The sequence below is a fragment of the Delphinapterus leucas genome, chromosome 18 (genome assembly GCF_059928025.1).
Source record: "Delphinapterus leucas isolate spDelLeu-1000000601 "Yukka" chromosome 18, BTC_Dleu_Yukka2, whole genome shotgun sequence".
Classification (NCBI taxonomy): domain Eukaryota; kingdom Metazoa; phylum Chordata; class Mammalia; order Artiodactyla; family Monodontidae; genus Delphinapterus; species Delphinapterus leucas.
In genome coordinates, this window is record NC_143146.1 from 74,446,814 (window position 1) to 74,468,649 (window position 21,836).

At 43.2% G+C, this 21,836-nt stretch overlaps 1 protein-coding gene across 2 annotated transcripts in view; it reads left to right on the forward strand.

The window, feature by feature from the left end:
* The window catches only part of USP12 (ubiquitin specific peptidase 12), an 80,790-nt gene that overhangs the window by 16,195 nt on the left and 42,759 nt on the right, over positions 1-21,836 (forward strand). For both annotated transcript variants that reach the window (XM_022574534.2, XM_089899705.1), the window contains exon 2: positions 18,938-19,018. In XM_022574534.2, the coding sequence (XP_022430242.1) occupies positions 18,938-19,018 (81 nt within the window). The remainder of the gene's footprint in view (positions 1-18,937; positions 19,019-21,836) is intronic.

Below are 21,836 nucleotides of genomic sequence, written 5' to 3' on the forward strand. Positions count from 1 at the left end.
ATCAGCGCCTGTAAACCCTGACGCGTCAGCACTTCCCGCCGGGGAGTAGGGCCTTCTCTTTGTAGTTTTGAATTATACTTACCTGTTTCTCAATTTAGGTTCTAGTGAAAAAAATTAACCTTTAGATTAAAAGTTACACACATATTCGATGAAGGAAATCATATTTTTAAATAGTTCACATTAATATTTTCAAATCAGATTTAACATTAGTTTTTCCCCCTTAACTTCTTTGAATCCTCTTCCTTTTTAATTGGAGTGCTTACAGAAGGCTTTAGTGGAATTCTTGTGTAGTGTTTTCAAGTTATGTAGTAATGTGTAGCTTTAGTACGTTGTTTTGGCTGAATACTCACCGTCAGCTGACATGGAAATAATTGTGAGATCTTCCAATCTCTTGCTGGAGCAAATGAACATTTTGCAATTAAAAATGTTTAATTTCAAGTTAAGATCTTTTAAAATGAATCTGTTATAGCTAGATATAGCTTCATTTACATATGAAGAAAGAGTAGTATTAGTCAAATTTCCAGTCTCTTAAGGATTCAAAGTGCTAATTTTGGTTTTGTTATCTATAAAATTAGAATAATATCTAAAAGGGTTGTTTTGAAGATAAAATAGATTATATATGTCAAGTACCTAGTATCGTCCTTGGCCCATTATAGATACTTAATAAATGGTACCTCTTATTATTATTATAATATTATTGTAGCTTATATTGCCGATGGGGACATAATAAGCCTTAAAAATTATTTGTTTCATTAATATACCTTGTTGATGTAGATCAAGATTTCATAATCTAAAACTTTGAACTTTCTATATGTTTTCATAACTATACTGATTTGCTTAACATATAAGTATAAACCTCAGTGAATTTTCAGATTAAATACACCTGTGTACCAGCTCCAATATTAAGAAACAACATTATCAGCCCTTCTGATGCCACCGTCATGTTCCCTCCCAGTCACTACCCACCATCTTCCCACCATCTTCTCTTTCATGGGACAGTGCAGGAGTTTTTCTATTTTTTCTCTGTTAGGCCCTACCAAAAACATACTGTATGTATTAAAAGAGCTAGTCTGTTTTTGAGATTAGAATTATGTTAGATGAGAAACTTTAAATGGGCTTCGTAAATAGCTTTTTACGTTGCATATTGTGGTTTTTAATGAAAGTACACTAGTAATATGTTTTGCAAGTAGGAAGTGAGCTTTTAATTTGTATTTTACCTTATTATAGGGTAATTAGTAGAGCCTTTTTGAGGGACAATAATCCTAGAATATCTTTTTCACTGTCACTTGTACACTGATGGTGAACAACAAAGGCAGAACTTCAGTTTCCTTTTCTGTAGGGATGTCAAGTTTGTATGCTCCGTCCTTAGCATAGTACCTAGTACACATTAGCCATATAAGAAATTGTTTTTAAATTAAATATCGGAATCAGTATAGGCAAGTACTTGTGTATGACTTTACCTGCATTTATTTATATCCTACCATGTAAAATAATTTAAGGTGGGCCTTGCATGTTTAGAATTGCTGTGGGAAAACTGTCTTTCTGAAGGAGTTTCAGACATTAAGTTTATCTAAGAACGACAGTTTTTGAAACAGCTTTATACATGTGTGTAGCATAAGCTGTAGGAAATTTATCACAGCTGTAGGAACGTAGGGTGTATCAGCGTTATAGGAACTAATCATACTCCATTCAGATGTAAGCGAAGGCGCTCCGTTAAGTGTGTCTGCATCTTAAATGTTATATTTTTATCTGTATGCTGAACTTCTTTGCCGAAGAAATCATCAGTCTGGGAAAAGTCCAGCGAAATGTTAACAGTAATAGTTAGAGATGTGTAGTGTATTCAGTAGGAGCAAACTGAAAAGAATAAGGTGACTGTGCCTGGAAAGATAATGACTAACATATAGAATGTGAATACAAGGCTGCAGGATCATTTCCTGTCTCACCTGGGGCCCTTTGGAAGTGAAAGGTGTGCCGTGACACCTGGCACACTGTCTCAGGCAGGGCGGGGCGTCGTTGTCCTACCGCAGAGTGAGCATGGATTTCTCTGCCGTATCCTAGAGTTCTAGAATCATGATTTCTTTAAACTCAAGAGAAGGAATAGTAGCACAACTAAAGGGGCAAACACGACCCAAAAGGTGGCAAATGTAGAGCCTTGGAACTGAGAACAGCCACAAATCTAGCAGCTTAAACCAACACACATTTATCCTATAACAGATCCACTGCCAGTTGAGGCTGTGATGAGAACTGAGCTCTGGCCAACACACTGACTGCAGCCTTGCAGAGGGCAAGGCTGAGTGAGGGCCCTGGCTTTTGGCTGGCTGTTAGCGCTGAGAGGTTGCCTACAGTTCCCTCTCCTCCATGGAACCTGTCCTCCATGTAATCCTCTCCTCCATGTGGCCCCCTCTGCCATGGCCCTCTCTGCCATGGGATGGGCTGTCTCACAGCACTGCAGCTTGCTTCTTCGAAGCCAGAGGGCAAGCCTGGGAGCAATGCAGACTCTTCTACAACCACAGAATTGTCGTCCCGTGACTTTGTCGTATTCTGTTGGTTGGAAGCAAGTCACTGGCCCTGCCCACACTTGAGGAGAACGCTTTAATTCTGTCCACCACAATGATGCGTTCACAATCAGTGAGAAGTCTCAGTCTGACTGAGGTTTAATTCTTGCTTTGTGTGGTAAACATCTTACTTGTGATTATATTATGTGGAGGGGCTGCCTCTTTCTGAACTAACCAGTTATCTGTATCACTTATTTGGCAGGTAATCGTGTTTTGCATTTTGTTTTAACCAAGCGTAGTCTCTTTTTATTATAGAAAAACGAACATCTATAAGGTAGATGCGTAGTGTCACGTGCCGCTGTGCACCTGTCCACTGGCTGCGGCCCAGAGCACCTCTTGACCAGCCTGTGTCTCCTTCCGTCCCACCTACTGTAAACCTCCCGGGTTATTTTGAGGCAAATCGCGGGTATCGCTTTATTATCGAAATATTGTGTGACTTAACGTTTTATGTGCTGGATCCTGGTCTTCCTCTTCTGTACTGTATGTTCCCTGCGGATATGGACTGTGTAGTCCATACCTTGCTTTGTCCTCGTGGTGCCTAGTGGGTAGGCAGCTACACACACACGTGCACAAAGTCATTTCAGAATCCACCGGCGGTGGGGCCTTGCCTGCTCTTCGCAGTTGCTTTTCACATGGACCTGTGTTGGGGAGACAGTCCCCTGATAACATAGCTCCGCAGTAACTCTGGCCTCTGGTGGGAAGAATTCTAGCCGGAGTTCTGCCTGACTTGTAGACGGAAGGAACCCCGTGAACACAAAGCTTGTGGGTTCCGGGTGGGGCGTCTCACCCAGCTTGACAGTGAAGGAAGCATGTTTCCTTCGCCCCCCCTCCCCAGCTTGCTCCTGGCTGCGCATGTGGATATATGGTTGTATCCTATGTAGAAAACAGCAGATATCTTAGGATTTGTGTATTTCGTAGACCTCGATATTTAAGTGTTTGACTATGTAAATGTTTAGGGATGTGGCTGATACAGTAAAGGGTTACCTATATTTAATTTATAAGTTTTGTTACCCATAGAGATCTGAGATAAAAAGTAAATTGTGAATGTTTTTGTTCATTTTATGATGTAATCTGACTCATCTTCGGATTGTTCGTAGGCATCTTTAGCAGCAGCGTTTTGTTCTTGATACTTTTGTGACATCCGGCGCAGTTGGTCAGAGCGCGTCATCTCTAGTTTCGTTTAAGTGCGTCTATCCCTACGGGCAGCACTGCTAAATTGGTCTTGAAGCATTGGTGGGTACTGTGGCTTGGAATGGCATATCTGTTCATGTAACATTGACCACTGGTTTCTGCTTGCTCGTTTGCCAGTATCGCCGTATAATGTATCACTGATTGCTGACCTAGTCTACCCTTTATGAAAGTGATTTTAAAGGCGCCTTTGTTACAACATCCATCACGTACTATAATGAGATCGTATCTCTAGCATAATTAATACGTGTGTTCAAATTTCTTACTTCTTTTCTAAAGGAATTAGAATTATCATTTATTGGGGTTGTTTTAGACTTCCTCGGATAACCCTTTGTTGTTCAAAATGAAGTAATTGTGAGAGTGTTTTTTGGTAATAGGAGAGACTCTAGGGGACCGGGATGGAAAGAAGCTCCCTCTTCTCTGAGGGTGCCCCGTGTATTTGGGCAGGTGATGTGTGCGTTCTCACCCTGGACTCACTGAACTCTTACTTCTCCCTCCTCTTGGACTGAATAGGGGAGACCTTTTTTTCCCCTTTTGCTGTGTCAGTTTCAGAATGTAACAGAAGATGAGTCTAGATGGCAAGCCAAATGTGATAAAGAAATTTTAGAAATTGAATTGCTTTTGGTCAAAGCACTTCCCTGGACATTGCCTCCAAGTGCTGTCCCATAGGTCTTTAGCAACCCTGTAAAGAGAGCTTCTTTAGTCCTTTTTGTCTGAGTGTGGTGACACATTTCAGTTATATGTATGACTAGTAAAATTATTTTTTATAAATTAGAACAAGTTTGAATATTTTTCTGAAGTAGATAATTGATCTATAAATTTCTCATACGTTTCTATATGTCACAGTGAAGAGAACATTGTTGGAAATTATTGCTGGGAGCAGTGGTCTGACTGAAACAGCCTTTGGTGTGGGCTGCGCGTTTCTGCTGAGATTGATTTAGCACCAGAGAGGCTCCTTCCATTACTGTAGGTGTTTGTTAGTAAAGTTTTTTATATGATTTAGTTAATATATTCTGTGGAGAGTAGACTACTTGAAGTAATACACTTGTTAAAATAAAAACTCCTGTTTTATAAGAAATCTGTCGTAAAGGACCCTGAGGCCAGTCTGTGCACATCCACCTCTTCAGCAGTGTCTGTGGGAGTAACAGAAAGATGTGTCTGCACGCGTGTGCTGAGTGGCTGCTCGTGCTTAGTTCATTAAACTTCAACAGAGGTAGAGGGTAAATGGTGCTACCGATGGACCAGATCTTTCTGAGGAATTCCTAGAGGATTGGAAAGTAGTGACAGGAAAGAAAAGAACCACTGAACAGAACAATTGACTGTGGTCCTCCCAGGAGAGCCCTTGTGGAAGCTTGAATTTGGAGCCTGCCGTTCACGGTTGGCGTGTGGCTGTGATGCCATCACCATGGTAATCGCTGGAAGAGCTGGCTCAGGGGAGGCTTCTCTCTTCCTGTCCACACAGAGTAGCTGGCACGTGGGGTCAGGCCAGAGACGTGGTCTTTGCAGAGAGCGGGTGACCTTCTATCTGGGGGGCGGATAGGCCGTTAGGGCTCAGGAGTGGAGAGATCGGGGAGGGGCGTGTGGTGGGCCGGTGTCCCTGCAGACGTGGGGCTGGGATGCAGCCACCCTCAGCCACGCCCCCTGGTACCCGGCCTCCCTACTCCTCCAAGCACCCGCTTCCCTTGGAACTGGGAACCAGCGCTTTCAGGACAAATGCGGAGGAATCCCAGCCAGAGATACCGATGCTGGTCATCTTGCATTCACGAGTCAGAACAGCTAAGCAAGGATTTCCAGAAACTTAAGGAAAAGTGGGAGCTTGAAAGAGAACAAGAAACTTGGTTCTCCTTTAAGTGGCAGTAGTTTAATGACCAAGGGCCACATTTCTGTTCCTTCGCTTTGTTCTTTTTGGCTTTCCTGTACCACCTTTTGTTGCAGGGATGATATTTTCTTTGTTTTCTGGCAGTCACCTGTAAAGCTTTTCGCGTGCGTAACTAAGCTTTTCTTACGTCGAAGTTGTTCAGCACCTTTCTCCCCTTCTGCTTCGAGCCAAGCTCCTGAGCGGCGTTAGCTGCCCTCTGGGCCGCTGTCCGTGGAGCTCTTGGGTTTTGAGTAAAGGGTGGCAGATCTAGTTGTCACTACAGAAGCAAATGTAAGTGTTACGGTCCCTGCGTAGGTAAACAAGTGGAGGAAGGAGAGAGGGAGAGGGAGAGGCAGCTGGTTTCATAGTGGGGATTTAGTCCTTTATGAAATTGGTTAATCTAGCTAGAGATTTAAATGTAGAATTACTAGATTCCCTAAAGCAGTGTTATATCTAATGATTTGTAATAAAAATTAGGAGGTGACGTGGGGAAGGAGAGTTGGAGGAGTGTGTGTGTGTGTGCCAGTTTTTCATTTGCAGGGCAGATTTAAAGCTGTTGACGAGATAACGATTATTTACAGCTGTGATAATAACCACCTAGAGCGGAAACCAAGCTGTTCCCAGCCGGTGTCTCTGGGGAAAGGACCTGAAGGGAGGGAGTGGCAATTAACACTTAGGTTTTACTCTCTACCCTCCACAGTTTGCATTGTTTTTCAGTTTGTGAACCTGCAGTATTTATTAAATAAAAGTGTTACACAAGGCATACAAAAGGGATCTGATGCTGGTTCTAGTCTTTACTACAGCTGTCCAGAGGGAGCTAACTTCAGACTTTTGGATAGATTGAAGAGCTGTGGGGCTTCCCTGGTGGCGCAGTGGTTGAGAGTCCGCCTGCCGATGCAGGGGACACGGGTTCGTGCCCCGGTCCGGGAAGATCCCACGTGCCGCGGAGCGGCTGGGCCCGTGGGCCATGGCCGGTGAGCCTGCGCGTCCGGAGCCTGTGCTCCGCGACGGGAGAGGCCACAAAAAAGAGCTGCGTATTTTCCTTCTACCTACACAAGTAGCTTCCAAAACAAAGTACAAGTAAAGTACTTCACTGTCTTCTATTGGAGTTTTCCATTGTGTTGATCAGTTTGCTAAAACGATCACTTAGGAGAATTTGAGTGACTGATGCTTCTAATTCCTTTACGAAGTGAAGTTTCACCCTTGTTGTTTGATTTCCACACCTGTGAGCTCGGCAGAGTAGGTGTTTCCCTGTGTTAAAAGGTGAGGAGACCAAGCCGGCTACAGTGACTTGTTCATGGCTCATGAAGTGGTGCGGAGCTTGGGCTCAGACTCTGTCCCCGATTCCGGGCCCCCGCTGGTCCCGCTGCCTCCGCACGGGAAGTTTATAATGTCGCCAAACTCAGGTTCCCACACTGATTTCTCCCTGCATTCTGAAAATTGTATTCTAGTTGTATTTAAAATATGTAAATCTGTGTTTATTTTAAAAGATGAATTTTACTGCAGTTTTTAAGAAGTGCCACCCATGAACACTGGGTGTCATTCAGCCTCTTGCTGTTTCAGCAGCTGGAGGACACTTACTCTCAGCCCTGCTGAGCGGATCTTTTCTCAGACGTAGGTGCCTCCCAGAATTTTCCTGATGTCTTTGTTTTGCACTGTTGTAGCTTGCTGAATCAAAGCAGTTGAATGTAGATGTTGTTTGCTTCAAGGATTAACTTATCTTTTTGGGCTTGTGACACTAAACAAGCAACACTTGGCCTTATCTGATCCCTGCAGTTATGTTTTTCACCCAAGAAATTTTGGATTTCAGCAAGTGACTTGCCCTCCGGGAAAACGATGGTGCGAAAGGAAGCGTCTTTATTAACTCTTGTTTTGGGATCCCAGTGTAGCATCCTTGACCCTTGACCACCTGGTCGTTTTCTTTTTTTTTCTTAAAATTGTGGTCAAATATATATAACATAAAATTGGCCATTTTAATTTTACGTGTAGGTTTCAGTAACATAGTTACACTCAGCATATTGTGCAACCGTCGCCGCTATCTAATTCCGGAATGTTCTCACCACCGCAGCCGGAAGCTCTGTAGCCGGTCAGTAAAACTCCCCATTCCTCACTGCCCTCCCTGTCTGCAGACTTCACTGCCCTCTAGTCCGCTTGCTTTTTTTGTTTTTTTTTAGTCTGCTTTCTGTCTTCTGTGGATTTGTCTGTTGTTGGTATTTCATGTACGTGGAATCATACACTGTTTGTCCTCTTATGTCTGGCTTATTTCGCTTAGCATAATGTTTTCAAAGTTCATGCATGTTGTAGCATGAAATCAGTACTTCATTTCTTTATATGGCTGGATAATATTCCGTTATATCATTCCACATTTTGTTTATTCCTCCCTTGATGGACATCTGGAGCGGTTTCTGCCTTTTGGCTATAGTGACTAATGCTGCTGCGGACACTGACATACAAGTGTCTGACGTCCTGTTTTCACATCTTTGGGATATATACCTAGGATTGAAATTGTTGCGCCATATGGTAATGCCGTATTTAATTTTTGGAGGAACCACCAAGTTTCTTCACATCCTCACCAATGCTTGTTATTTTCCATTTTTTTCCCCTGGATTCCGGCCATCCTGTTGGGTGCGCAGTGGTACGTTGTGATTTTGGTTTGCATTTCTCTAATGAGTCGTGATACTGAGCATCTTTAAACGTACTTATTTGCCAGCTGTATATCATCTTTGGAGAAATGTCAATTCAAGTCATTTGCCCAATTTTTAATTGGGTTGTTCGTTTGTTCTTGAGTTGTTGGAGTTCTTTACTCTGGATATTTATCCCACTTCGTCAATAATTCCTTTAATATGTTGCTGAATTGGGTTTGTTGGTGCTTTGTTGAGGTTTTTGCATCTGCTCGTAAGGAATATTTCCTGTAGTTTATAGAGTCTCAGTCTGGCTTCAGAGTCAGGGTAGTGCTGGTTTCATAAAATGAGTTAGAAAGTGTTCTCAATTTATCAGAAGAGTTTTACAACCCCGGTCGTAAGTGTTCTGCAGTAGTTGATGCTGAGGATTTTTCAGCTGAACGGTGTTGGTGGAGGGGCTGACCCCTGGAACTTCCGGCTCTGTCCTTTCTGTGACATCATTCCACTTTGAGTGATGTTTTGGACAGGACTCCACGTGGTGCCAGCTGCAGTCAGTTCCTTTCTATATTTGACAAAACTATTTAAGTTTGATGATAATTTTAGTTTTTATTACAGTTAGCCCCTAGAATCCGGAGTATGAACTCTGTTGTTATAGTAACAGAATAAGTCAGTCAATAATTTACATAATTTTGATTTCACTTCGACTTAATAATACCTTTTAACTATATGGTGATTTTCCTCTCAGGAATCTGAGGGACTTTACAAATAATTCACTTTACTGTAACATAGGATTTGGGGAAAATAGAGGTGTTCATGTTTTCTCAAGTGGAAGAGCATTGCCCCACATTTTCTGATTGAGCACCACCGCACAGGTCAGGCATCCAAGTCAGGTGTCTGAGGGTTGGCCTGGTGCCAGTCCAGGGCCCCTTGTTTTTTATAGAGCTGAAACATTTGGTAACACAGAATGTTAAAACTGTCAAGAATGTGGTAGAAAGGACTTAAAATGATGAAACATTTCTTGTAATTTTTTTTGGCCATGCAGGTGAATCTCTGCATTGAAAGGTATGCAGAGATGCTGTGAAAACCAAACCTTGCCCCCTTTTTTGGTCGTAGGTATGGTGCCAGTGATGGAGTTCAGATATAGCTGTGTTTTAAATGTTTAACCGTCCATGAAGATATTTTGTGAATTATTTGGTGTTGGTAGAAGGGTTGGATTTGTAAAATTCATTGTGCCCATGCAAATCATTAAGTATGTTTGGTCATGTTGGAGAATTTTCTTTCTGATGTTATTGTTAAGCTAAATGTGAAGGAGTTACAGAGTAATTCTTGCTAAAGATGTCCAGTGTCACCGCTGTTACTTTGACAGAGATGAATTAATGAGATTTTTTTCAGTAATTCCTTGTCTCGTGATCACATACAGGTCAAAGCATGGGTTTTTTGGTTGTGGCACCAGGTCAGTGCCAACACTTTTCCATTCCTTGACTGACTTCAAAGATTTGAAGTGAATCTGTGTCTTCTTTTATTCTCTTCATATAAATATTCTCTCTCTGTAAGTAACACACATTTAGCCACGAATTATATAAACAAACTTTTCGTTGGAGATATTAGGTCAGATAATTTGAAGGTTGTAGCTTTTAGCTCACGTCTGATAGGAACATTGAGCTTTAGTGGATATTTGAATTTTTAGAGGTTAAAATCATATGCCTGTTGTTTTTGGTGTGGTCGTTAGTCGTTGATTTACAGTAGTGATGCAGATGTGTGATTTGTTGCTTAGCTTCTGTTTTTTTTTAATTTTTAAAATTTTTTGCGGTACGCGGGCCTCTCACTGTCGCGGCCTCTCCCGTTGCGGAGCACAGGCTCCGGACGCGCAGGCTCGGCGGCCACGGCTCACGGGCCCAGCCGCTCCGCGGCACGTGGGATCCTCCCGGACCGGGGCACGAACCCGTGTCCCCTGCCTCGGCAGGCGGACTCTCAACCACTGCGCCACCAGGGAAGCCCTAAGCTTCTGTTTTTTACATGGCATGTCTGTACATGTATCACTTTTAGGTGAAGAGGATTACATAAGTGCCGACTTCTGAGTAACTTTAAATTTTCAGTCTTTGGCCAGTGATTCATCATAGAACTGAGTTTTCCCGAAGAGCTTAGATGAGGAATTTTACACGTGTAATATGTGCTTGTGGTGGCAGTTGAAGGAGAAAGTAAGGTCCTTTAATTTCTTCTGGGAAGAATCCTGGGGGCGGGGTGTGGTCAGGCGGGTAGGAGGGAGGATGAGACATACACACGGACGTGTGCACACCTACCGTTGGACAGTGAACTTGTACGGTTTCCCCTTCTTTGAGGAGCTCACGGAGATGGCTTCCGGAGGATCTGCCTCGGGCCCTGCCTCGTGTGCTGGCCTTGGGCTCTGACCGCCCTGCGCGGCTGCGTGTTGCTGGCAGCACAGCCCGTCTCGCCAGGGTGGCTCTGCCCCGTGGGGCCGCTGCTTCTCAAAAGCACTCGCAGCCCCTGTGATCTGCTGCAACAGGGCAGCGCCGTCTTAGGTCCGGGCCAGTCCCGGGGTCCTTTGTCCTTTCTGTGGAGCCCGTTGTAACTCTGATGGCAGAGTTACAAGCAGAGAAGGCCACTGTGGTGGGCCTAAGGTTCTTAGAATGACTGTCCTGAGTGTGGGACCCCCAGATCCTTCCTCAGTCACTGTGGGAATTTCAGGTCTTCGAGGGGTCCAGCCCAAGGTGGGAGTAGGAAGGGGCAGTGGGACTGCGTGTTCAGCGCCTTCTGTGCCAGGCTTCGCTCTGAACGCCTCCTGTCCATTTGGTGGAAACAGGCCACGGAGGGGCTGTCGTTTGCCCTGTTTGGGAGATGGGAAAAGTGGGGCTCGGGGTGAAATAGCTTGCCCTAAGTTCACACCTTCAGTGTGACTCTATATTGCTGCTGTTTTAGAATTGAAGCATTTTAGGTTTTCAGTAGGTGCCACACATCTGGTCTCTCTCACCTTGCTGGTGAGGAAAGTGAGCAGTGATTTGCAGAAGGTGACGCCGCTTAGTTGTTCACGTGTTAGAACCAGGCCAGGAAGGCAGGCCTCCTGGTTTGTGGGCCTCGCTCAGTGCGGCACAGCCTGAGCTGGAGGGGGACGCGCCCTCACGTGCATCAGGGCACGTGCAGAGCGCTGATGAAAATACCTCGGAAGGAAAATCGAGGCTTGGCTTTTTTCGTTCCGTCTGTTTGTGAAGCCTTCCACGAATTCTCCAGCTCTCAGCGTCTTTCCTGTCCTGACACCCTGTAGCGCGTACTGTGTTGTAGCAGAGCAGTTTGGTATCTCTTCTCTCCTTTATAACTTTAGATTTATTTTTAAAATAATTTTCTACCTGTCATCATGAAAAACTAATTTTTTTTCACTGTGTACTCCCCAGTTGGGTTATGACTTCGGCAGTTTCTCTGTATCCTTTTTAATGTATATCAAAAGTTTTCTGACTTGAACCCACAGTGAAAATCAGCTTTAAAGTTAGACCTCATATATGCATACTGGAATATCGGAACCAAAGTTCCACAGACCGTTGTTTACTCTTGGTAGGGAGATGTACTGTCATCTGTTCTGTTTTACTGAAAAAGACACTGGTGGCTGTGACCCACTGAGTTGTCCTCACCCCGCCACTAATGGGTGTGACTGTTTGAAAATAACGTTCCACGGCGTTTGGCACAGGGCTGGGCAGAAGTACTCAGATGCTTACTGAGGTTCATCTTTTCTGAAGGACTGCTGCTTTGAGATGATTTTTATGATGCCTGAAACTGAGGGTATGGAAATGGTTTGTTTTTTCATTAAAATGTTTGTTGTCTTTGACTTCGTTTCGGGGGTACAGCGTTTCCCGGGAGAACAGGCATGGACTTTCAGCCTTCTCTTTCTTCTCCGTTTCCTTGTTTAGGACACAGAAACTTGTTTCTTACCTCTTCGTACTTTGGAGTCATCCTTTTACAGCAGTCAAAGGATGTGTTCACATCCTCACGTCAGCTCTTCCTGTGCCTCCAGAACTGTTCTTAGTTGGCTAAGGTCACTTGCTCCTTTGATCATCAGGAAGCCTTTCCTGCCTGTTTTGGCAGTTCTCCTTTGGGTACTGACCTGATCTGACCCACTTCAGTATTAAACTTGGAATGGTAAACACTGGATTCTAAGATATGACTTGAAACACAGAAGCGGGGAAAATGTATTTTCTCATGTTTGTATTAAATACAGATTATCTGCTATAAAGAACTGTAACTATCTAATGTAAAGAAGGAAGTGCCGGCCGGCCGTATCTGTGGGTTCCGCATCCGAGGATTGAAAATATTTGGGAAAAAAATTCTGGAAGGTTCCAAAAAGCAAAACTTGAATTTGCTGTGTGTTGGCAGCTATTTGCATAGCATTTACATTGCATTGAGTATTATAAGTAACTGAGAGATGACTTAAAGCATACGGGAGGGTGTGCCTAGGTTATACTCAAGTACTACACCACTTCACATAAGGGTCTTGAGCATCCTTGGATTTTGGTACACGTGGAGGTCCTTGGAACCAATTCCCCACAGATACTGGGGGACGACTGTATTCTTGGTAAGTATGTTTTCTTGATGGAGATGTTCATCTTTTAGGTTTTCATCATTTTTTTATTTCCTACTAAAATGTATTAAGTACCCTGTCTTCTTAAACAGTATACGCTGAACATAATTAGCTTTTCAAAATGATATGTCTTCATAGATACCATTTTTTACCATAGTCTAGCTTTAGATTGTGGAAGAGATTTCCTTAATTTACTTTCTTGAGAACATTCCTGGGTATCAGTTTGCTTTTGTGTAATTGTTTCTTTCTCATAATGGCACATGCAGGGCAGTCAGATGTGTGTTTTCCACGGTTGACTGTGTAGACATTATTTAATCAGAAGCAGCTGTCTCCCAAGTGATTTTCTTTTTTCCTATTTGCAGATGGTATCTTCAAAACATAGGTATCCTTATCAACAAATAAAGGGTATCCTTATAGTTTCAACTGACTCTTCTTTCGCTTGGGTGGTTATTTTTGGCATGATCCAGCTTTCTAAGAATCATACTAGGTAGGTTTAAGGAGGCACTTACTCCATGGCCTGCAAAGTCTTACATGGGATGATTGTTTCTGAGGATGATACTGTACTGACTTTCATCCAGAGCCTTGTTAGTGTCTGACCTTTAATAGACTGTGCAACATTTTATCCTTAATGTTTTAATAAGATTGGAAGAGCCAGTAGGTTCACACATTGTTAGAAATGTGGGGATGGAGGTACTATAGAGATCGAGATCTTACATACGAGATAACCCAGGTCCCAGGTCCCGAGAGAGCAGCATTTTTTCTCAAGGTATTACAGCTAGCTAGTGGCATGGCCAGAGCCAGACTCAAGCCTGTAGCTTTGCTAGTTGAGTGCTATTTTTAGTGTACCCTGGTCTCTCTCAGTAGCTCCATAATGGCTCCATTTTTCCATGAAATTCTTTCCGTAAAACAATACTTCCTATTTTTAATCAACCTTTAGTTTCAATTAGTAGCATTATATTGACAGGGATATTGATTTTAAAATATTATCCAATATTAACCTTGTTTCTCAAGCACAGCTATTGAGGTTTTTTTTTCTTTCTGATTTTATTTATTTATTTATTTTAATTAAACTTTTTTTTTTTTTTTTTAAGAACAGTTTTAGTTTCACAGCAAAATTGAAGGGAAAGTACAGAGATTTCCCGTATACCTCCTGCCCGCACGTGCACAGCCTCGCCCCTTGTCAACAGCGCCTCCAGAGTGGCACACTTATTACAATTGATGAGCCTGTGCTGACACATCATAATCACCTAAAGTTCATAGTTTACACTACAGTGTACCCTTGGTGTACTTTCTGTGGGTTTGAACAAACGTACAATGACATGTATTCATCATTATAGTATCGTACAGAGTATTTTCACTGCCCTAAAAATCCTCTCAGCTCTGCCTGTTCATCCCTCCTTCTCCTTAATCCCTGGGAACCACTGTTGTTTGTTGTTGTTGTTTTGAACTGTCTTCATAGTTACCATTGAGTTTTTAACTTTCAATTAACTTTTATATTTAAAAGTTTTATAATTTTTACATTTAGAAGTTTTATTTGGTTCTTTAAAAAAATCAGCTTAGGCTTTAAATTTTCGTCTTTGTTCTTATAATCAAGCTTCTGCTATTTCTTTGCACATATTAAGCATTTGTTTTACATCATGTCTGAAATAGTCCTCGTGTTTAATATCTTGAATCTAGTTCTGCCATCTGTGCTTCTGCTGGCTTTTACTCGTGGTGCTTTGTTTTTCTGTGTATGTGTGATTTTTGATTGTGAACTCAAATCTCTTGGAGTTTTATTTGTGGGAATTCTTTGTGGGGTGGATTGAATTTGTCTTCTAGAGTGAGTTTGTATTCTGTTGGTTGCTAGTTGTAGGGTGGAAGAGGGCACTGTCAACTCAGGACCTCTTTGAATTACATTTTCTGCCTGATTTTGTTTGTTTGTAAGATCATATAGCACGTGTGAATTTGGGTCACAAGCTTTGATTATGGCCAGCTTGTGGTTATGACTGTTGGGAAGATATTTATCATCTCCTGCACTCCCACACCAAGGACAGGTCAGGCAGGTTTCGTTGCCATCTCCTTCTGTGGTGCAGGGTTATTTCTCCTTCCCCCTTAGCTGAAGACGTAGCCCTCTTGGGCTCACTGTCATGCTGGGGTCTTCTGCTGGCCTCCCTGTCTTTGGTGGGCCCTAAGCTTCAGCACCTGGTTACCACGTTCTGTTCCATCCAGCTGTCAGAGTAGGGTGCAGAGGTCACTAGTGTTGGCAGGTGACCTCCATGTAAAATCTGTCTTTGGCATTTGCTTATCTCCCAGCGTTCTCCCATGGCTTTGTTTTTTGGTTTCTGCAGATTCCTTATTTTCTCACCAGCTCAGTAAATTATTATTATCTAATTACTTCTTCTTGATGAATTTGTAGTAATAGATACTGAGTCTAAAATAATCTTATGTAAGTTACAATAATGGAGACAGAACAGTCAGAAAGAATGTCTTCTTCCTTCTGAGCGTGCTGTGTTCTCAGACAAAACAGATGAATCCTGTTCCTCACGAAAGCTTTAGAGCAGAAATTCCTAACTGAGAACACCAACGTTTCTTCCCTTTATCCCAGTAAAGAATCGTGATTTCGTGAAGCATTGTTAACTGCAGTGGGGTCCTATTTTTCAACTGTGGGGGTGCAGGGCTGTTCAGAGCCATTACTGTTGGATGTTGACTTGTTCTAGGCTCAATTGAAATCTTGTGGAGCTTGACTGACTGTTATTTGACATGATAGGGAGTGTCAGCCTTCAATAACATCTTCAAGGGATGATGTTTGAGAACTCTGGTAAACGTACTAAAAATTGTGTGGCAAGTTTTCGGCTTCGTGGTGGTTTTTCACCAGTTATGTCTAACTCTAGTGTTGAAAACACTTAAATTTAAAAAAAAGCGCTCATCGGAAACTGGATTGCCTTGTCTACACTCTGCCTTTGTAGTTAGCATTCGGCTAGAGGTAGGCGTGTGCTCTGGTCATTTCTGCAGGAAAGTCTTGAAGTCCTGCCGTGGGACCCTCCTCCTGTAGTTCACAGGATCCGCTCTGCGGCGTCCTTATGCTGTGCTGAGGTGTAGTTTACTGCTCTGTGCCTTGCTTTAGAAGTGTCGCCAAGCCAATTCCGTCCTCTCCGTCCTGTCCGTTTCGATCTGCTGCCCTTGCTGTATCTGCAGCCACAATCCCTCCCTGTCGAATCGTGTTGCTCGGCATGTGTCAGTTGGCTTAGAATTCCCTGGAGCTTTGTGTTAATACAGTAGTGTCCTCAGAAGTGTCGATAAAAGTGATTGCAAGTATGACAGAATGTTAAGTTAGAAGGCACTTTAGAGATTACCTGATCTTCGGCTGTGAAAACCTAAGTTTGTGTAAACGCTTACTTGAAAACCCAACAGATAAGCTTAGAGCTGGGGGTCTAGAAAATTGCTGAGGAGACTGGCCCTTTTATTTTGCAAATAAAAATTCTTAAATTACCAGAAAGGTTAAATGACAGTGGTCTGAGTTTCCACTTCATCGCACTTAACCTCCTCCTCAATCCAGCCTCGTTGGATTGTGGTTCTGCTGGTGGTTCGGCTTTGGGGGAGTATTGTGAGGGTTCTTCCAGGGGCCGTGTTGTGGAGTTGGCCAGATTGAGGAGATGATCTGTTTTTTTAATGAAGCTTCCTCATTTTCTCCTTCTGATTTTTGTTTCCTTCTCTTGTTATTTCTTAGCTATTGCATGGAGCTGGTCATATTTATTAATATTACTGGCCAATGAGAGTAGCTTTTCTTCCCCTTGGAATTGAAGGGAAGGGAGAGAAGAGAAGCAGCATTTACGGACACCGGCTCACGTACAAGGCACAGCCAGATGCTTTTGCAAAAGCTTCAACTCAGTTTATTCGTAGCCACTCTGTAAAGTAGTTGGTGCCATTTCCCTCTTACCCTTAGGAACTTGAGGCACAGAGAGGCTAAGAACTTGAGCCGTAGTCAAAACTACCCTGAGGCCAGGATGGGTGGGGGAAGGGCTTTCTGAGCAGCGCCTGGAAGCGTGTAGGGACACCAGTGGGACATGGGGTGGTCAGAGCACACGGGTGTGGCATGCGATCGGTGTTACAGTGGAGAACGCTCGCATGGTGTTCTGTTCTTGCTTCATCCCGAGGGCCAGAAATGCTTTCCCCAGGTATGTGTACTGGCATTTTATTGTCCCAAGTACATAGATGCATGAGGTTGTACTTTGGATAATAGCACCTTTTCTTGTCCTTTTTTTTGTGTGTGTGGGAAAGGGGCTATACTCATTTGAATACACCAATATCAGTTTAAATTCTTACATGTGGCTTAGTGATAGTTTTCAATATATGTGAGGAAATTCCGCGACAACATACTTGAGCTGGCGGGGGCGGAGAGCGGGCTTGTAGCCTTCCACCAAGACGGTTCTATTCAGTGGATCTTGAAGTTGCTGTAATAACTGAATTTCATGTTGTTATAAAACAGTTCATGGAGAGCCAAATTTAGAAATAAACAGTATCTGTGAACTAGTGATTGTGTTGGGGATTTACAGAAAGCTGAATAGTAATTCCTAAATTAAAAAAATAAAGACAGTATCGTGTATATATCCAAGTGCTGGATGGCTGGAGGGCATTTTAGAGGAAATGTCTCGTTTTGGTGGAACTCGACCACCAACCCACCCGGTCCCTTTCATCAGTACTTATTTCAGGCCTGGCCCATCAGGAAGTTGAAGAGGCATCGTCTGACAAAAAGGTCTGGGCTTCCCAGGCTTAGGAAACAGCAGGGGTGGGCTATGGGCACCTGGTGGTGGTGACCGTGGTTGCACCCTTGGGGGAGGCGTGGTGTGTGTGTCGTGTTGTCGTCTTGTGTGCAGCTCCGCAAGGTGGTGTTGGGCTGTTTTGTGAGTAGTATCAGTTGTATTTGTCTGGTAGTGTGTGTTCTTGGGAATTTCCAGGTAGAATGACGCAGAGTTACTATGTTCTCAGAATTGCTTTTACTTCCCTTTCAGGCTACGTCTTGAGCCCATTTGCTAGTGTGTGCTGGTACTCAGGGCCTGTGTGCTGCCCACCACTTCCCCCGACTCCCCGTCCCTTTTCCTTCAGAGACCTCAGATGCACAGAATTGAGTCGGTCGTATTCCTGAGACCATGACACACAGTTACTGTCTGGGCAAGGCCCCTCTTTTGTTGGGCTTTATTTTATTTTTTCCTTTTGGTCCTTCACCCTGCAGTTCCACATCCCGGCCCTCTTCCAGCCCCACTCAAGTGTGTTTCATGTACATTCTTCCAGCCGTTTGCCATGTACTGTTTTATATATATATGTGGATCTCGTTTTTACTTTGTTTACTTACTATTATGTTTTTGACAAGTATCCATGTTTTTGTATGTAAACCTAGTTCATCTATTCTGACTGCTACATACTATGCTGTCGTTTTATAGACCATCTAGATTGCAGTCAGCTGTGCAGTCGTCAGTGACATTTCAGCAAACGTTCTTGTCACCTTTAATTCTGTCTGAGAAATTTTCAGGTATATACCTCTGAAGAAGTGTTAGGTCACTGAATATATGCATATTTAATTTCACAAAATTTCAGCTCTCTGAGATGGCTGCTCTGAGATTACACTCCTGTTAGACCATGTGATACAGCAGGGGCTCACATCCATTACTTAAAACAAGGAACAGGATTTGATATAATTCCTTGATCCAGGCTTTGTCCATGAGAATGTTCCTGCAAACTAGTTTTGGGTCATATTATTAAAAGCCTTTATTCTTCGCTATCACCCTTTGTTTTCTTTCCATAATGTTAGGTAGTTATAGGGAACAAGAAAATTATTATTATTATTATTTTTTTTTTTTTGCGGTATGCGGGCCTCTCACTGTTGTGGCCTCTCCCGTTGTGGAGCACAGGCTCCGGACGCGCAGGCTCAGCGGCCATGGCTCACGGGCCCAGCCGCTCCGCGGCATGTGGGATCTTCCCGGACCGGGGCACGAACCCGTGTCCCCTGCATCGGCAGGCGGACTCTCAACCACTGCGCCACCAGGGAAGCCCCAACAAGAAAATTATTTTAAGGGTTTCTCTGTAATGTGTATATAATTGTGACAGTATTGGGAAACTACTGTAAATACTAAGATGTCTGTTTTTCATTTTATAGGGCGCCAATGCCTCGGCATTAGAGAAAGAGATTGGTCCAGAACAGTTTCCAGTCAATGAGCACTATTTTGGATTAGTCAATGTAAGTATCCGTTGATACGTAGCCTTCAAATTATGCTTGGAAGTATTGTTAAGAATGATGAATGCAGGTCATAATTTATTAAAGGAAATTTGTTCCTTTGTATCAGTAGACTTAATGCCAAGAAACATGACTTGGAATTTCAAGATTATCTCTAATGGGAGGGAAACAACATGGCCTGAAGTCTTTTTTTTTTTTAATTTATTATTTATTTATTATTATTATTTTCTTTGGCCGTGTTGGGTCTTCATGGCGGTGTGCGGGCTTCTCACTGCGGTGGCTTCTCTTGTTGCAGAGCCCGGGCTCTAGGTGCACAGGCTTCAGTAGTTGTGGCTCATGGGCTCTCTAGAGCACACGCTCAGTAGTTGTGGCGCACAGGCTTAGTTGCTCTGTGGCCTGTGGGATCTTCCTGGACCAGGCTCGAACCCGTGTCCCCTGCATTGGCAGGCGTATTCTTAACCACTGTGCCACCAGGGAAGTCCCCATTGCCTGAAGTCTTAAGAGTCTTGGAACAGTTTCTAACTTGTCAGCCTGATTTTTTTTCCTATTTTGTGTCAGAATTTTCTCATAACCAAAATTTCATATGGCCTAGACCAAATGATCTCTTTGATGCTTTGAGAATTATTTACGTGTCTAAATATAAGTGGTCCAAATGTACAGATATAAATATAGTTTTGTAAATGCCCCCATGTGTCTATAGCGTCTTTGTCAGTTTGCTTCTGGCGTTGTTCCAGTGGTATAGATTTAAAAGTGTGAAATACAAGAAGAAAACATAGCCTTGCCCTTATGGAGGCAATCATTGTAATTATACATTATTAAAACTTTGGAAGAACTTTCTTTAGAATTTTTAACTCTTTCCTGAACCATGAGGAAACACCACAAATCTTTGTTACGTAGTTGTCATGGTAGTTTGCACTGTGCTGTACTGTTACATGGATCCATGGCGAGTGTTTTAAAATAGGTGTATTGGTGATAATACAGGTAAGAAAGCAAGTTATGTTGAACAGATTGGCGTGTTACTGAGTACTAGCACGTCATTATGTACAGATAGATTCCTTGTGCAGTTTGAGGAGGGCAGTTGCAGTGGTATGTGTGTCTTGCCTTGCTTGGGGACCCTTCTCTGTCTGTCTGCGCTGGGCATAAGCTAGTAACACAGGGTCAGCAGTGCCCACCCTCCTCCTCTTCCCCTCCCTAGAGGAGGCCACTCATTAGTCCTCGGGCTATTTTTTCTGGAATGTATCCTTACAGCCTAAATAAGGTACTTACACTGCCATTAAAAAAAAACGGACAAACTACTGACTTCCTGTTTTGGCAGATAAGAAACTTCACTCTCTTTTCTCACCATCCCTGCCCAACTTCACTTTCCCCCGTGCTCCCAATATGGAATTAATCGTTGCTTTATTTTTCCATGTCCTAAACTTTCATTTATTCTTCCCAAAGCCTTCAGCAGAACTAAAGAAAGCCAAAAAGACCTTCTCAGTATCCGTTTCCACTGAGCCGTGCCTGTCAGGTACCACCCAGCCCCCCGTGCTCCTTCTGTGCAGCCTGTACCTGGCGATGTCTCTTCCATCGCCCTTCACGTTCCCTGCACTTGTCTCCTTTCCTTCATCCCGACTTCTTTCCGGGTTTTTCCTCCCTTGCTTTGTGGGACACCTTCTGTAGATGCTTGTTTAGGGAATGTGCATGGATACAGACTTTGAGATCTTGTATATTTAAGACTGTTTTGGTTATTGTTAGAACTAGATATCCATCCTAGGTTACAACCTTCCTTCAGAATTTTTCAGGGCTTACTCCACTGCTTTCTGGCTTCTGTTGATGCTGAGAGGGTGGATGCCATTCTGGTTCTCGATCTCTTATGTACAGGGCTTTTTTTATCCGTTTTAAAAAGGTTTTGGGAGGCCTTAAGGATATTCACTATCCACAGTGTTCTGAAATCTAATCCTGTGTCTTGATGGGGACCCTGTTGTGCTGAGTGTTTATGGACCCATTCAGACTGATGATTTATTTCCCCCAGGTGTAAAACATTTCTGATACTATTATTGGGATAATTTTCTTCCTATCATTGTAATTTCTCTGTTTTGTCTTTTTTTGATATGGTTAGCTGTATATTGAAGCACTTAGTCTGATTCTTTATTTTTCTTATTCTCCCATTTTTGATCACCTGCCTTATTCTACATTTTAGACTATATCTCCAACTTTTTTGTCCAGGTCATTGCATTTTTTATTTCTTACAGTGTTACTTTTTTTTCTTCTCTTGTTTCATGGGGGCAGTGTTTTCTGTTCCTTTTCGCAGGGTGTCATTTATAGTTTTTGTTGTTGCTGAGGTTTTCTGATGCTTACTGGATGGCTTCTGAGACCTTGGAGTTTATTCCCCGCCCCCTTTTAAACTTTGGTATCTTTCCTGTTGGAAGCTTTCCTCAAATTGTACTCATCTATAAGGGTGAAATGCTGAAAGGATGACTGGGGCTTCTTGTGTTGTGGTGGGGCTGCTCTTTCAGTCTAGAGTGGCCCCTGGCGAATGCCCCTCCCTCCCATGGCCCCCATCCCAGTTCAGTAGCTGGGGCTGTCTCTCTGGGGCCGTTTATCTTCTGCCGGGAAGCCTCCTCCAGCGCCTGTCTGGGGTGGGGGTGGGGGGTTATTCGGGGTTTTATTTGGTCCTGTTTCCTGCTCGGTGCCTCACTGCTGTCCTTAAGGGTTCTCCACCCAGAGTCTCCTCTTCATCTTCTGTGGAGACTAAACCTGCAGCTGAAGGAAGAGTTGAGTGCCTGGGGGTCTAAATGGTCCTTTTAAAGACTGAGGACCAGACTTGTGTTCTCAGAGG